The sequence below is a fragment of the Mustela nivalis genome (genome assembly GCF_964662115.1).
Source record: "Mustela nivalis genome assembly, contig: HAP1_SCAFFOLD_2336, whole genome shotgun sequence".
NCBI lineage: Eukaryota > Metazoa > Chordata > Mammalia > Carnivora > Mustelidae > Mustela > Mustela nivalis.
The window spans coordinates 16,486-32,876 of record NW_028134329.1 but is presented as its reverse complement, the minus strand read 5'-3'; the positions used below and the strand labels follow the sequence as shown (position 1 = coordinate 32,876).

The following is a 16,391-nucleotide window of genomic DNA, read 5'->3' as shown; positions in this document are numbered from 1 at the left end:
ACCCTCTACGTGGCGTCCCTCGTGTCCAACATCCTCTCGTATCTACTTAATGAATCGAATTGAACGTGCCATGGTATGTACCTAAGGAACCTGTTTTCTACAGAATAACCACCTTGGTGGGTGCTTTTCCCTCAACATTTGGGAACAAGGCTTTTAGAATTATCCTCAGAAAATTAGTTTAAAGAGGCTTCATAAGAAAAAGAAGACTTCATATTTTAGGCAACCAACAGTAAATGAAAAGCCGTACCGTCCTAATATACCCCAAATCAGCGAAAATCCAGCTGTTTAGAGAAATGCTTTTAAGTGGCTGACTCTTGCATTTTTAATTCCCAAGATTTCTACTTTTCTGGCCTCTACATATGCAAATTTGGGAAAGCCAGAGCGCTGACCCTCTGTTAAAAGAGCTGAAGTTTCCCGCGCATCTGTCCTAATGCAAGAAAGTTGTATTTCCAGATATGCTCACACATTTTCTTTCTGATGGAAAAAAACCCCACTGGCGATACTTAAAATTCATATGATGGTTTTGGTCTCACATTTATTGTCAATACTCAGACCTTCATTCTGGAACTGAGTTATTCATACTTGATGTGGATGTGCTTGGACAACAGAAAGAATTCATCAGTTTTGGGGTTTCTGAGTCCTGTCATCTCCCCCCAAGTCACGTGTGTAACTCTCTGACAGGGACTTGGGCCAGTTGTGGGAATATGTCAATTGCACCATGGGACCCTAATCACTGTCAACCCAAGAGCCCCCAGGCTGACTCACAGCTCCAACCTCCTTGCCAGCTGGCCACTTGAGCCCAGGTTTTCTATGTGTTCCCTGCACTCAACGGGATACTTAGCTTCCCCAAGGAATTAATTAAATGGGCTTCGGGTCAGAATAAAACACCTTGATGTTGCACTGAAGGCTTTGAAATCCTCTGGGGCAATGGGAGATTTTCTCAGCAGCAGTTTTACTGAGTGTTATAAGGCACAGCAAGCCCTTTCCAGGTCATGGCACCATTTCCCAGGACTCCACACATAGTGAGGCCAAGGTCACAGGGCTGGCAGAGCAAGGCAGGGGGTGCGGGCTGGGCACAGAGAACCAGGGAGCCTGTGTGCCCATCCTGCGGCTTTGCCCCTAGTGGGAGCTGCACCTGCAGAGCTCCGCACCTTGGTGGTCAGAGTTGACCCCACCACCACGGGACACATAAGCAGGGCAGAGAACACCGGCCTGGAAACCAGATGCTCTGGGATCTCTTCCCCATACTGCTGACGCTGGGAAGGCGGGACTGGGGACCTGGGCTATCTCGACATTCCTCGTTCTTCATGTCCATGTGACCCCAAAGCTACCCAGGGCCATGCTTATCCTAAGAGCCCCCCTGGGGTCTGATTTGGTTCCTGGTTCCTGACCCAACCTGCTGGCACCCATGCTCTGGCAACACTGAGGTGGGGGGCCTGGCTGGGGTGGGGGTGGACAGTACAGCACACGTGACAGAGACTAAGGAATGTGCAGCCGGGGGTAACAATCCTGAAACTTCTCTGGTGACATTCACGCCCAGCCCTGTCTTGAGACTCACGCCCTACTTCCCTCAGCCCTGCTTCCTGCTCCATCACGCTAGACTTTTCATAGTTTTGGTTTTATGGGGTTTTTTGTGTCTTGTTGTTTGTTTGTTTTTTTAGACTTTGCATAGTTTTTAAGCAAGTCATGCTTCCACGCCCGTGGTTCATTTTTCACCGGCCAGTGTGAATACTTTTCTTGAGAAATACAATTCTTTGCTGCACAAATCTGCTAGATGAGATTAATTGTAATTTGTATTTTTTTTTAAAGTCCTCACAGATTTTTAAACCTTATATCTTCGCCAACAGTGGCAAATGTATGACCAGAAACGGGGTTCCATCTGTAGGGAAATGGGCACCAGACATCGAGCCAACCGCTTTACTCTAGCCATTTTATTACTCTAGCGAGTGGGTATCAACATCCCCACTTACAGATGAGAAACCTCTGGCTTCAAAGACAAGCCACTTGCTTCCAGTCACACGAAATAGCAGTGACCATCAATAGCAAAGACAAGAGTACCATGGTTTTGTCTGGAGGAATTTGTGCTAAGATGTATCCATATGTTTAAAATACTTCTTTATTATTATAAAGGTGGGGACTAGAGCCTAGGAGCTACAAGGAACCATCCCCCTACCAGAAGACAAAGCCTGGAAAAGACACAGCAGTGGACACACTGCTGGGCTCACAGAGCAACAACTAGCTGGGTAGGGGATTCTGCGGCAGGGGCAGGGGGGTGGGGAGGTTGGGGGTACGGCTCGTCTGTAGGGAATTGCTGGTAACAGCAATGTTATGGAGAAATGGAGCCAGACAGAGGTCAGGAAAGAGACCACCCCCCCCGCACCCTTCTCCCGCAATGAGCCTGTCCTCCCCATAAGAGCTGAAAACAATGAGTGATGCTCTCTGTCTTCTGGCAGAAGACAATGCAAGTGCTCTCTGCAGGAGAGAGTCCGCACTCCCCGTCCGGGTTGTAAGCCCACAATATCCACACAGATTAAGATCAAGCAGTGGCCTCATGGTCCGAGGTAACCAAATCCAAGAGAGCAAGGCACTGTGAGTCAGAGTGAGTGGAAACAAGGGACAGCAGATATAAACGGCCAGGAGCAGTGGCCATTGGAGTTGTCAGAGAAGACAGACTTGCTACGGATCGGTGATACAAGAAATAAAAAAAATTCAGCCATGAAGATTATCAGCAAGACATGATTAGGAAGAGTAAGGTGAAATTTTAAAAATCAAAATTCTAGAAATGAGAACAATACCATAAGAGTTCCAATAAAAACGTAACGGAAGGGTCAAATAGGGGATTAGACAGTTGGAGGAAGAACCATAAATGAAGGTTTGTACCTGATTACCTGGAACGAAAGGATGTCGAAGATATTAAAGAGGTGATAAGAGAGAGGGATGAGACACCGCATCAGAATTACAGCCGGAGAGGAGAGAGAGAATTTTCCAGGATTGAGGAAAAAAAGTGAATCATTGATCTAGCACACTGTGTCCCAGCCAGGAAAGACCATTAAACGGACAGATTTCAGCTGGCACGACCAGCAACCTCTGCTCCCTTACTGTTTGGGCCCAGCCTGCAGCCCAGGGAACCAGAAGGTGAGGAAAGAAGAGGAATCCGGGTCTGGTTTTTCACTTCGGCCCCTCCCCCCACCCTCTGCCTCCATGTTTGGTACAGGAAGGAGCAGGGGCACAGGGACAGAGGCAAAGAGCCCTCCCTGTAGGCCTTCTGTTTTATTTAATTTAATTTTCTAAAAGATTTTATTTATTTATTTGACACACAGAGAGAAAGAACACAAGTAGGCAATGCCGCAGGGAGAGGGAGAAGCAGGCTCCCCACTGAGCAGAGAGCCTGATGCGGGGCTCGATCCCAGGACCCTGAGATCATGACCCTGAGTCAAAGGCAGACGCTTCACTGACTGAGCTACCCAGGTGCCCTGGGCCTTCTGTTTTAAAAGACTTTTAAATCCTTGCTTTCCCTTTCGTGAGCTATACTCCAGGGCTGGTCTGTTTTGACCAATCTTCTAGTTCTGCACTTCTTCTTCTTCTTTGTTTTTCTTAAAGATTTTGTGTATTTATTTGACAGAGATCACAAGTAGGCAGAAAGGCAGGCAAAGAGAGAGGGGGAAGCAGGCTCCCTGCTGAGCAGAAAGCCCGATGCGGGGCTCGATCCCAGAACACTGGGATCATGACCTGAGCTGAAGGCAGAGGCTTTAACCCACTGAGCCACCCAGCTGCCCCTAGTCTTGCATTTCTGATAACACCTACAGCCCCTTGGCTAAAAACCTCTCCTGGGCAGGATTCTTTAGGATGACATGGGCCCCATTTCCCTCTGTGGGGACGTTCCTTGCCCTGCCATCTGTCCTGGGTGGCCAGCTCCCATGGGTGCCTTCTCTCCCCTCTCTTGGCTGGTTACAGTCTCCCTGCTCAGGTGTACCCCACACGTCCAGGGACACCCGACACACTCTCTCCAGAACTGTCTGCTCTGGTAGCAGCATGGGCCAGGCCTGAGTGTTGTCTCCCCAGCTCAATGAGCATTTGGCAACAAAGTGAGCTGCTGAGAGCTAACCTCAGTCTCTGTGAAGCCTTCTGTGGAGGCTCCCTCAACCTCCCTGTGGCCTGAGGTAGCAGGGAAGGCAGGCAGAGGAAGCGCTCTCTCCACTCGGCTCTGTCGTGGAGCAGAGCCCCCACCGTACTCTGTGTCCAGGAGTTCCTTCCGAAGACTTCTTCTCAGGGAAACTCTAGCCTCCTCATCAAGCCTGCGGTTGGCAGTTGTTGGATCAACCTGGTCCTATTTTAACTGCATTGACGAGTCTAGAACTTTTCTTTAGAACCAAGAGCTCTCGGCATTCCTTTCCCTCAGCTAGAAACTTGAGCATGGGTCCTGCAACAAGCAATGCACTGGTTTGTCATCTGAAATTGATGTAGACAGTAGAGAAGCTGAAGCCCGATGACTGTGTGTGTGGAGCCTCTGTTGGGCGATGCTCTAAGTTGGCTTCAGGTGTTTGCCGGGGGTCATAAACAGCAATCAGCAGGTGCGTGTGTACTCGGCACTTATCTTTTGCTATGTTCGGCTTCATCATTTTTTTTGTCTCACCGGAAGTCAGAAAGTCATTGGTCTTCCCTTCTCTCTCCCACCCTCCACCTCCTTACCCTCTACTTTGTTTTCATCCGGACAGGAAGGACTCACCTGGCCTCCAGCCGTCAGCTCCATGTACGTGTGTGCACGCTCACACCCAGGCCTGCGCCCTATGCTGCAAACTGTACCTGTGCAGCGGGGCAGAGGGGGCCCCAATTTGTCCCTGCGGGGCCACACACTGACGGCCCCCAGGGCTCAGCTCCGTTTCCTTTGTCATTCCCTTTGTTCCACACTTCGGCTCGGTTCTCCGTGCCACAGGAAAATAACACGCCTCTGAACCCTTTTCATCCAGAAAACAAGCAAAGGAGTGCATCTAATTATCACTAGGTTGTTTCATTTCCCAAGGAGAGAACCATGCAGATAAAATAACATGCTGAAAGCAATCTGAGGTCCTCCTTTTCAGTCATTTTTGGTAGCTATGATTTTCTCTGCCTCTTGGGTATGCTGAACAGATCCACGGCCTCTCACTCAAAACCTTCAAGGCCGAATGTGTTTCAGGTTTCAGAAATGTTCAGTTTGGGAGAAGGTAATATAGTGCAAATATCATATTTTATGTCACAGCCCCAGGGGCTAGGATAGTACCTCATAATTAAACTCATTAACAGTTCTATGGCAAAGACTCTGAACAGTCACCCTATGAAGAATGAAGAAAGATCTTAATTTGCCTCAGACCGTTTTAGGTCAGGTTTTCCACCAAATGAGAGGAAGAAAGAAAGAAAAAAAACACCCTCAGTTTTTGGACTTTGGGATTGTAGAGAATGCATCATGAACTTGTATTCCCAATTGTTTCGTCTTGTCCCATAAAAATCAGTTGCTACATCTTCTTTTTCCCTTCTGCTTATGCCTTCCTTTGTTCATGTTATTGGTCTGATGTCGGAATTTTCCCCTTGTCCTCCCCCAGTCTTATCATTCTTAAGTACCTCAGGTCTAACCACCAAACTAGTTTTCACTTGAGAATCCAGTAGTTGCAATCTCCTTTGTGCACAGAGAATATTCTGGCACAAAGACAAGTGGACTTGGTTTGAAGGCTTCTTAGAAAATAGATTTCTGTCTTAACACAGCTTCGCAGCCACAACCTGAGCGACTTACTAAAAAATATAGGGCCTCGGGGTTTGATGAGCTAACACTAAAATTCCAGGTGCTGCTGCCGCCTCATCCCTCATTTATTGGTTAAATCAATGAGGGATTAGCCAACGGTTCCTAAGCAACCGATCTCATAAGGCTGCATGAGAGCTCCGTTCCGGTTGCAGGCGACTTTCTGAAGGAGCTTGAAGTTTCATACCGTCCTCTGTTTACACCAGGAGAGAAAATCTTCAGAACACCATCCCTCAGGATGTCATCGGATATTTCCAACAACAGGTGTCCATCTTATACCACTCTGGTGTCCTCAGCGGTGGGCCGTGGCTCCAGGCCTCAGGCAATTCACTCAGAAATTAGTAATCTCTTTGTGCAACCAAATAAACAGCATTATTCACAAGAGTCAAAGTGGGGAAGCAACCCAGGTGTCCACTGACACGTGAAGCAGATCAACCAAACATGGCATATGCATGCAATAGAACATTACTCAGCCCGAAAGAGGAAGGAAGTTCCGACCCTGCTACGACAATGAATGAACCTGGAGGACATGATGCTAAGTAAAATACGCAAGTCCTAGAAAGACAAAGAGCATATGGTTCCTCTTACATGGGGTAACCAAAGCTGTCGATTCCCGAAGACAGCAATTCTAATGGTGGCCGCCAGGGGCAGGCGGGAGCAGGGAGCAGGAGCTGTGGCTGAATCAGGATGGAGAGTTTCAGCTTTGCAAGATGGGAGAGTTCAGAGATGCCCTGCACAAGAGGAATATACTTCACACTAGTGAACTGCACACTCAAAGAAGGTTCAGATGGTAAAACTTATGTGTATCTTACCATAGTTAAAAATAAAAACGAAAACGAGCTCCTAAAACAAAAAAAGGCGGGGGGTGGGAAATCTGACACGTTACAACATGATGAGCCTTGGGGACATATAAATAAGCCAGACCCCAAAGGACTAATACTGCATGGTTCCACTCACAAGAGGAACCCTGAGCAGACACATTCTGAGAGACAAAGAGTAAAATTGGCCGCCAGGGGCCAGGAAGGGGACAAGGAAATAATAGGGAGCTGTGGTTTCATGGGTGCAAGGTTTCTATTCGGGAAGACGAAGGGGTTCTGGAAGTGGGCGGGGAGGGACAGCCTCCCAACAAAGTGAGCACTCACGCTGCTCCTGAACGACACACTTACAAACTGATAAAATGGCCCATGTTGGATTCTGTATTTCTACCACAGTAAGCAAAGAATGGCTAATGCAAACGAAGATAGCTCCTGGGTGGCAGAAATGCTTTCTGCTTCAGGTACTAATGGGAGACCCCAATGACAAAACCAGGGGTTCACATACACATAAAGTTAAAAATCAAGAAGAAGAACAACAACAACAAATGGGAGCAATCCCCTCCACGAAGAAAATCTTCAAAACAGGCTCATCCAGTTTGCTTTTGTGTGTAAACATTCTGAATTTACAGCAGGAATGACTTTGAAAGAGGGACACCAAATGAACCTCAGCTGTAAGAAAACTAGGACAGTTATCATTTATAGAAACAGGTGCAACTGGTTTTCTTTGGGATTTTTTTTTTTTCTTTAGGGTTTTTATTTCCCCCCCTCCACTCTCTTCATGATAAATAAAAGCAGGCGCCATTGTCAAATGAACCAGGGGGTCTTTGGTCACAGCTGTTAGCAAATTGTTAAATTCCATGAAGGTCAAGTTTCTCTCAAATGCCTGTGCACCCTGATTTCTTGGCCCTATTGATACCTCTGGCCCCAGCGTCGGCATCCACTCCATTGTTGTGCACAGGAGTGAGGGTTCACAATGCACACGATTATTCCTTGGTGGAGGCTCCGCTGAGTCAAATGCAACTGTCAAATCCTTTCCACCTTTTTCGATGATGTTTCTCAACCTTGGCCCCACAGAATCACCTGGGAAGTACACACAGGGAGGGGCAACAGCTTGATGCTGCCAATTCCAAGTACTCCCCATCAGCTGCATTGAGTGGTGCACCCCCCAACGCCTTCCCCCCACCCCCTCCACAGTGCTCAGAGCTGGGTCTGCACGAGCCCACGTTTTCTCTCATCTGAGGTGACCGGGTTATCCTTGAGGTTCATTCCCCCAGACTGGGGCTGGGTTTCACCTCCTTTTCTATGGCTGTGGGAGGCACAGGCCCTTTCTCCAATATAGGGACATCCCAGTGGGTCATGTGAGCTCAAAGCACACCTCAGTACCACATCTATGTCACTGGGAGACCAGGTCAGGGTGAGGGTCAGTACCCATGCTTGCTGCATGAGGGAAGGACAGGGGTAGGGGCTGGGTTGGACAAGGTTGTCCCGGGCCTACCCTCCTATCCCTGCTGCTCATGCCCCATGTCACCTACTGCTGCCGTTCTTCTGGGGACCCACTGTGTAGATCTGGTGAAAAGTGGGGTGAAAAGGAGCTATCTGGAGAAGTTAAGGAGCACCTCCGTGGTAGGCTTCAGGGCATTGGAGGATGCTGGGACACTGCCTCCCAGGTGGCCTTGTCCCTTTGGAGGGGTGGGTGCCGTGCCGGTTGCTATGGGCAGAGAGTAGAAAGGGTGACTAGGGCCGAGCATGGGGAGGCCAACTGCAGGACTCCGGGTCCTAGCCCCCCGCAGGGCTGGAGCACCACGTGGACCAGGCAATCCCAATGCCTGGCTGGGTGCCGCGAACCCAGCGAGGGTGGGAGTGGGAGGCTCAGAAGTGTCTTCCTCCAGGTGGAGAGGGTGAAGGGCTTAAGTAAGCACAGACGAGACCAGAAAACCCCTGCTTCCACCCCATGTTCTCCTGGAGGGGAGCCCTCTAGCTCTCCCAGGCCAGAGCATACCACTGAGAGGTGGTTACCTGGAAGCAAGGTGTGGGCTTTTCTTCTAGAGCTGCCTAGTGGCCCCTTCCTCCCAGCCTTCTTTCTGCGCTTTGGGACACAAAGAGAATTTGTCATTATAAATGAAGCCTGCTTCCTCCCTTTTATTGCATAGTTGATAGCATTAGTTACCTCTGTGATTTATTTTATTACCCTCAATTTTTATTAATACTGTGGTTACCGGAGATAACAATCTCATAAAATAATAACGGGGTGAGCTCTTGCTGAGAGGCCCCCTTTGATGAGTCGGATAACACCTCTCTGATCCCCTGAGGAAGGAGGGTGTCGGGTCCCAGGGCCGGGGCTCGTCCACACATCAGCATCCCCTCGGCTGTTTACAGGGATGCTCTGTGTCTGGAGATGGGTGGGCCTCATGCTTTACAGCAGTGTGAGTCCGGGGAAGGCCCCGCTGTCACCCAGAAACGTCACAGTTCCAGGCACAGCTAATGGGGAAGAAACTGGGGGAAGGGCATCCCCTAGGGACACTGTGAGTCCTGTGTTCCCACAGAGTATCTGGGCCTGCTCAGCTGTGGGACCGATGCAACCCATGTGACTAACCCATCAGGACAGCCCCCAGAAGGGGAAACAGCATCCCCCTGTAAGGCTCGGTGTTCTACTGGGGAAGCCCCAGTTTCCCACAGAGCTCACCCTGTCCTGTCACTTGCTTCTGGGGATCCAGACTCGCCCTTCCTCTGGCATCCCTCCCTCCCTGCACGGGCCTCACTTCCCCCATCCCCCAACCATGCCCTGGGGCCTTCAGAAGGAGAGCAAGGTGCCTGCGCAGAGACTGTCCTATCTTATTTTGTTTTTCTGCAACACTGGACACAGGTGACTTTCCATGAATGGCTTCCTGTCTCACTCAGTAAAGCAAAGATTTCACATTAGCTTTCAAGGCTTACCCCTGTCCCCAAATTTAATTTCCTACTGTGCTCTCCCCTTCCCTCACTCTGATCTAGCCACACCAGTCTTCGTGCTAGTTTTTACTAACTAGGCATGTCCAACACGGGCTTCTCCCAGCCTCTCCTCCCCACTCCTTGCCCCTGGGAAGATGGCTTGTTCCCTCATCACGTCAGTCTGTACTCATGTCACTATCTCTGTAAGGACTTCCCTAACTACCCTGTTTACAACTGTCCTCCCCCACCTCACCCTGGCACTCTCTATAGCATTCAATACCATCTACCACATTATATATTTGCCTTATTAACTTTGCTTACTGTTATGTCTCCCCCAGCAAGAAAATAAGTTTTGGAATGGCAGGGACTTTTGTCTGCAAACCACCATTTCCCCATCCACAGAACAGTACCAGGCCCTAAGGAAAGGAGAAAGCAGAAGAAGGGGCAGCAAAGAAGGAAATCAGAACAGGGAAGACTTCCCTTCTTGTGCTTCACCTCTTCCCATTAGATCCCTAATACTCTTCCTCTGAATCCTCTTCTTCTGCTCCACCCTTTGGAAGTATTCCTAGGGTTTTAACTTTCAAGCCTTTACAAGTACTCCTTGCATAAACTCAAGCGTAAAAGAAAACATCAATGATTGCCTAAACAATGACAACTCCCAAATTTATTCTTTTGGACCACACCTTTTCCCTAACCCTGTACCCTCAGAACAGGCTATTTACTAGATCAAATCCTATCACCTAAGTTCCTCTCCCCCATCCCCTACGATCCTCCCAGTCCTACTCATACTGATCTATCTTACTATTCAAATCTATTTATTTAATTACTTTAAAAAGATTTTATTTATTTACTTGAGAGAGGGAGAGGGAGCATGTGCAGGTGCACAAGTGGGGGCAGGGAGAAGGAGAAGCAGACTCCCCACTAAGCAGGTAGCTCCATCTGGGGCTCGACCCCAGGATCCTGGGATCATGACCTGACCTGAAGGCAGACACTTAACTGAGCCACCCAGGCACCCCTCAAATCTCTTGATTAGACCATTACTCTGTGAGGCAGAGGAGTGTCACCATTAAGAGAACAGGACTGGTATCACAAAGACCTGGATTCTGGGCGCCTGGGTGGCTCAGTGGGTTAAAGCCTCTGCCTTCAGCTCAGGTCATGATCCCTGGGTCCTGGGATCGAGCACCACATAGGGGTCTCTGCTCAGCAGGGAGGCTACTTCCTCCTCTCTCTCTCCCTGCTTCTCTGTGACCTCTGTCTGTCAAATAAATGAATGAAATCTTTAAAACACACAAAAAACAAAGACCTGGATTCAAGTTCCCAGCTCCACCTCGTCCTTATTAGAACGAGCTGTTTGAGTCAGGACAAGTTATTTAATTTCTGCAAATTTTCGTTTTCTCACCTATATAATGGGATAATATTAGTGAGTCAAAATAGCACTTCATGTGAGGAAAAGCAGTCAGGTGCTGCTCCCCACAATCTACTGGCTCTTACTCTTAGTCATTCTTAGTTTGCATCTCTTTTCCTCTTTGTAACTGATTCCACATATTTGTGTACATAACACCTATGATTGCACATTCTAATGACAAAAACGGGTAGCAAGCTAAGAACAAACTAGCTGTTACTTTTGGAATAATTCAACTTGAGCCCTAAAGGGGTCAGATTTTCATGGGATATTCCATTCCTTAACAAACTCTAGAGAGCAGTCTTCCATATATAGTTTAGGAAAAGATTCTTTTTTACTGTTCTGTAAAGTTCCATTCACAAACAGCACTTCACTGGACATCAACAGATGATGTCAGCCAAAGCCCTGGAGCCTGGCAGGGAAAGGAGAAAGACTGCATAAAGAACTGTCTCTGCGTATTTACCATTGTTTCTTGGCAAGACTACCTCATTATGGTGAAATTAGAACTCAAAATGATAGGTAGAGCTTGGAAACAGTCTTTCAGAAATACAAATTCAGACTGGACATCTTTAGTGATGCTATACAGTAAGTAAACTAAATGTGACCAAAACAGGATGGTATTATATCTGTTCCTGAACTTTATCACTATAAAGCCATTTAGTCAGTACTCAGCTAAAATATTTATCTGATAAATCTCTGGTTCATAAGCGGTAACAATTTTAAAAAAACCACAATACAAAAATGTCAAGAAAAGCATTTAGAAGAAAAAAAGCACTTAGAATTATCATTAGGATTCACTTCTGAGTATTAATACATTTTAACAATTAGTTTAAAACTAGAGAAGTAACGAAAAGAAAATGATGACAAACCCTAGTTTAAATCTTCACTCTACCCCCTCATGAGGGAAGATTACTTCAACTCTCCAAGCCTATTTCCTTCTCATCTGCAAATGCTGATAATGTACCCAACTGGCAGGGTTATTTAAGAAATTAGGACAATTGTGTATAAATTAGCATTACTTGTGAAATTATAAATTCTAGAAAGTAATATTGCGTAGTTAGCTACACTGACATAGAGTTGCTCAAGAAATGGTAATTATTACTTTTTTTTAAAGATTTTATTTATGTATTTGACAGAGAGAAATCACAATTAGGCAGAGAGGCAGGCAGAGAGAGAGGAAGGGAAGCAGGACCCCTGCTGAGCAGAGAGCCCGATGTGGGACTCGATCCCAGGACCCTGAGATCATGACCTGAGCCGAAGGCAGCGGCTTAACCCACTGAGCCACCCAGACACCCCTAATTATTACTTTTCAAATACAGCTGTCTTAACATAAAACAAATAGTTACATGGGACTTAACTCTACGGTCAATTCTTGTAAACTTAAAAGCAATTCATTTTTAGTTTTGAAATACAATCATTTTTGCAGTAAATTAACCATGTCCAAGTGAAGGTTATGGAAAATAGCATAATAATGCAATAGGGTACGTTCATAACAATCTTCTAATAATAAGTCATAATTTGTGAAAATATTATAATTCACACAGTAATTATCATAATGTACAGTGAGATTCATGTCTATCATGCTCACTGCTCTATAGCCAGTGTCTGTCCTGTGCCTGGCACATAACTGGGACCTAGTTAGTATCAGTTTAGATGCAGCGTACCTACAGCCACTTATGATTATTCAAGATTACTGGTGGTCTTATGCTAGAAGAGGAACTCAAAGTAATGAAAGAGCACAACCTGAAAAGTAATTTTAATAGAAAATTATTCATGAATCTTCTGCTCCTTAAAGTCATAAAAGGACCTCACTAAACTGTCAGGATAGGCCCACTGTGAAAAACTACTATATAATACACAGTTGGAACCCTGGAACCAGGACAAGAACCTGATCTGATGCATGATCTAGTCCTCTTTTCCATCTCTGTGTTTTCTACTAGTTTGGTTATTTACTAAACCACCCTTCTATTTTCAAACTTTAAGAGCCAGCAACTTGAATTATACTTATTTTACCATTCTTCTCCTAAGGGAAAAAAAAAAAAAAAAAGATTCTTCTCTCCCATCCAAGTACCAACCAGGCCCTCCCCTGCTTAGATTCCTATATCAGACCAGATCGGACGCATTCAGGGTGGTATGGCCATAGACAGGGGGGAAAAAAAGATTTTTAAAAAGGGGTTAGTTTTTAGCATCTTCAATTATTATAGTATGTGCAATGTTATAAACAAGCTCTAACAAAAATCCATGACACCTTAAAAAGGTTCGTGAAGCATTTTAATGACACAGACCTCAAATTCTCATCGGACAAATGAAGATAATGTATGTCGCTATTTTTTCTAAATGAACTGTAACTTTAGGATGCGCGGCTATTGAGTGATGGCTTTAGCAAATCACCAGCAGTCAGGATTCACAATGGGTCCTCTCCCTGATTTTGTTAGGCTCCAGGCGATCTTAAAATTACATTATTCAGTTCTTCTTCTTGTCCTGATTTATGCTTTCTTCCTCCCAAGGCTGAAGCTGAACCTAATTCTTGGTAACATAACTTGTTAATAAGTTGATGCCATTTCCTTCCGTTTCAGAATTTGTAATGGAATTATACTACTTGTTCGTTTCTAAAAATAAATGCCTTTCACACGGAAAAATTAAGCATGGGATTAATTAAGATCAACTGAAAAAGTTCCATCAGACACTTAAAAATATGGGCTAACATGTTTTCCTTCTCCGTAACTCCTCTGTTTAACTGACCATTGACGCTAAAGACAATGAAGTTTCGAAGCACACAGAGACAGCAGACGGAGACAGCCGACCGAGACAACAAAGTGAGGGGGAGCAGAGTGCTGATCTCAGCGCCTCCAAAACTTGCATCAAGAACCTGGGACACGGGACGATTCAACGTGAGCAAGGAAAACCTTACACGATATCACAATGCTGATCTGGGGACCCACCCGTTTCCCGGTCTTTGGGGCAGCGAATGCCTGAGAGCAGCTGAAGCTAAAGCAGCCCCAATTTTGCCCAAGAAGTGTAGCGCGACCAATTTCATGGGACTCAACCCCCAGCTGCCCAAATCGTCCACACCCCAACACCAAAGACTGAAAACGGGACTTCCATTCGCATAGGTACAGGTGGCCTCCGCACCTACCCTGGCCCAAACTGCCCTGCCCTCCCACACTAGGCCCGGGGACGGTCCCGCGGGGCCGGTCCTCAGCCCCCGTCCGGCCAGCCCAGCCACCGTCGCCCCCCACCTCTGCCAGGTCAGACCATGGCTAGTGGCTAACAGTTCTCCGCGTCGGAATACCTTGGTCGTACGGATGTGCTCCATCCCGAGCAGACAGCCGCCGGCAGCGCCACTCACAAGCGTACCGTGGAGCGAGAGAGCCGGGCGGACCCAAGGACCCAGGCCCAGCAGGAACTACCAGCCGCCCAGCCCCGTGGCCCGTCCGCCCGCCCCCTGGCAGCGCCCACCGCGCAGGCGCAACCGGCGGGCGCCGTCTCCTAGAAACGCTTTCCCAAACCCGAGGCCTGGGTGGGGGCAAAGACTGGAGGGGTAGAGTGTCCTCCGAGAGAGAGTGGCGTCTGGTTCTTCCGGGGCTGCCGGGGGTCCTACACCGCCACCTGCTAGTGGAGGCTCGGAACCAGCAGCAACTCCCACCCTCCACTCCCCCAGAAGAACCTGTTAAAGGATCATCAGATAGACTTACTGTAGCCTTAATGTGAACAATCAAAATTCCCAATACTAGGGTCTCCGGGGTGGCTCAGTCCTTAAGCGCCTGCCTTCCCCTCAGGTCATGATCCCAAGGTCCTGGTATGGAGCCCCGCATGGGGCTCCCTGCTCAGCAGGAAGCCGGCTTCTCCCTCTCTCACTCCCCGTTTGCCTTCGCTCTCTGGCTGTGCCTCTTTGTTAAATAAATAAATAAAATTATTTTAAAAATTCCCAGTACTACACAATTACTTATGTAAAAGTGTAGTTAACGTCCTACACACCAGTTATCCATTAAAAATCATGGAGCAGATCTTAAATAAATATTCAAAGGGCGAAATATATATTATATATTATGTATATATAATATGCATATATTTTATATATATAGTAGATCCTAACAAGTAAAAACGGAACAAACTGAAAAACCGTCAACTTTTCCTAGATCTGCAAGAGAACTGAGGTCACAGGGCAAATCGTTATCCCTAAAATTAGATAGAGGGGCAGGCAAATACACAGTTAAGGGAATAGAAACTCACAAGCAACAACCTTCCTGGGAGATAGTGCCAAGAAGCAAGCTTACCGGGCACCAGTGTTTGGCAGCATCTTTTACCCACTACATCATGTTCAACAATCCAGAAAACCTTACAAGGCATACTGAAGAGCAGAAAACAGTGTGAAGACACAGAGCAAGCATCAAAGCCAGACTTGGATATGACAGGGATGTTGGGATTATCATATTGAAAATACAAAATTATTAGGACTAATATGCTAAAGAATCTATTTATCTGCATAAAAGAGACAACGTGCAAGAACAAATGGACAATGTAAACAGAGATATGGGAATCCTAAGAAAGAAATGCTAGAGATAAAAACAACAACAACCAAACAAACAAACAAAAAAACACTGCAAAAGAAATGAAGAAAGCCTTTGATGGAGTTATTAATAATTTTGACATGGCTGCGGAAAGAGATCTCTAGCCACAGAGAGCTTGAAGGTATCTCAACAGAAACCTCCAAAACTGAAAAACAAAGAAAACAAAGGTTGAAAACAAAAAACAAAATTGGAGCAGAATATCCAAGAACCACCGGACATGTACAAAAGGTGAAATGCAGACACACGTAATAAATATCCAAAGATGAAAAAAAAGGAACATAAGCAAATATTTGGAACAATAACGTCTGAGATATTCCCTTGAATTAATGTCATACACCCAAAGTCAGACCCAGTAAGTTCAGAGAACACCAAGCAGCATAGATGTCAGAAAGACTGCATATCATTCTCAAACTATAGAAAGTCAAAGATAAAGAACAATTCTGAAAAAGCCAGAGGAAAAAAACAGTCTACCCAAAGAAGAGCAAAGAACAACCATATTTGACTTCTCTTCACATGTGATGAGGCTGAACAAGCAAGAGAAGAGTAAAGTGAAATAAAGACTTTTTCAGACAAACAAAAATTGAGCAAATTTGTTGCCAGTAGAGCTGCCTTGGGAAAAAAAAAATGTTAAAAGATGCCCTTTCGAGAGAAGTAAGATGATACAGGTCAAAAACTTGAATCTACTTAAGGAAAGAAAGAGCACTGGAGAAGGAATTAGTGAAAGTAAAATAAAAACATTTTCTTATTCTTTATTGATGTAATAAAAATATTTTGTTCAAATCTGTGTGTACGCACATGTGTATGTGTGCATTTATGTATAATTGAAATGAAGGAGAGGACAGCAGTGATTCAAGGGATGGGAGGGAGGAAGAAGGAATTATAAAGTACTCGCACGACCAAAAAAC

General features: G+C 46.3%; 1 protein-coding gene across 3 annotated transcripts in view; it reads right to left on the bottom strand.

The window, feature by feature from the left end:
- Positions 1–14,473, bottom strand: part of LOC309858413 (uncharacterized protein) — a 46,065-nt gene extending 31,592 nt beyond the window's left edge. For all 3 annotated transcript variants that reach the window (XM_082751118.1, XM_082751120.1, XM_082751119.1), the window contains exons 1-4: positions 14,208–14,473; positions 8,602–8,671; positions 7,502–7,665; positions 6,359–6,501 (exon numbers count right to left, since the gene is read on the bottom strand). In XM_082751118.1, the coding sequence (XP_082607244.1) occupies positions 6,359–6,501; positions 7,502–7,665; positions 8,602–8,671; positions 14,208–14,231 (401 nt within the window). In that variant the 5' untranslated portion in view covers positions 14,232–14,473. The remainder of the gene's footprint in view (positions 1–6,358; positions 6,502–7,501; positions 7,666–8,601; positions 8,672–14,207) is intronic.
- Positions 14,474–16,391: the final 1,918 nt, after the last annotated feature.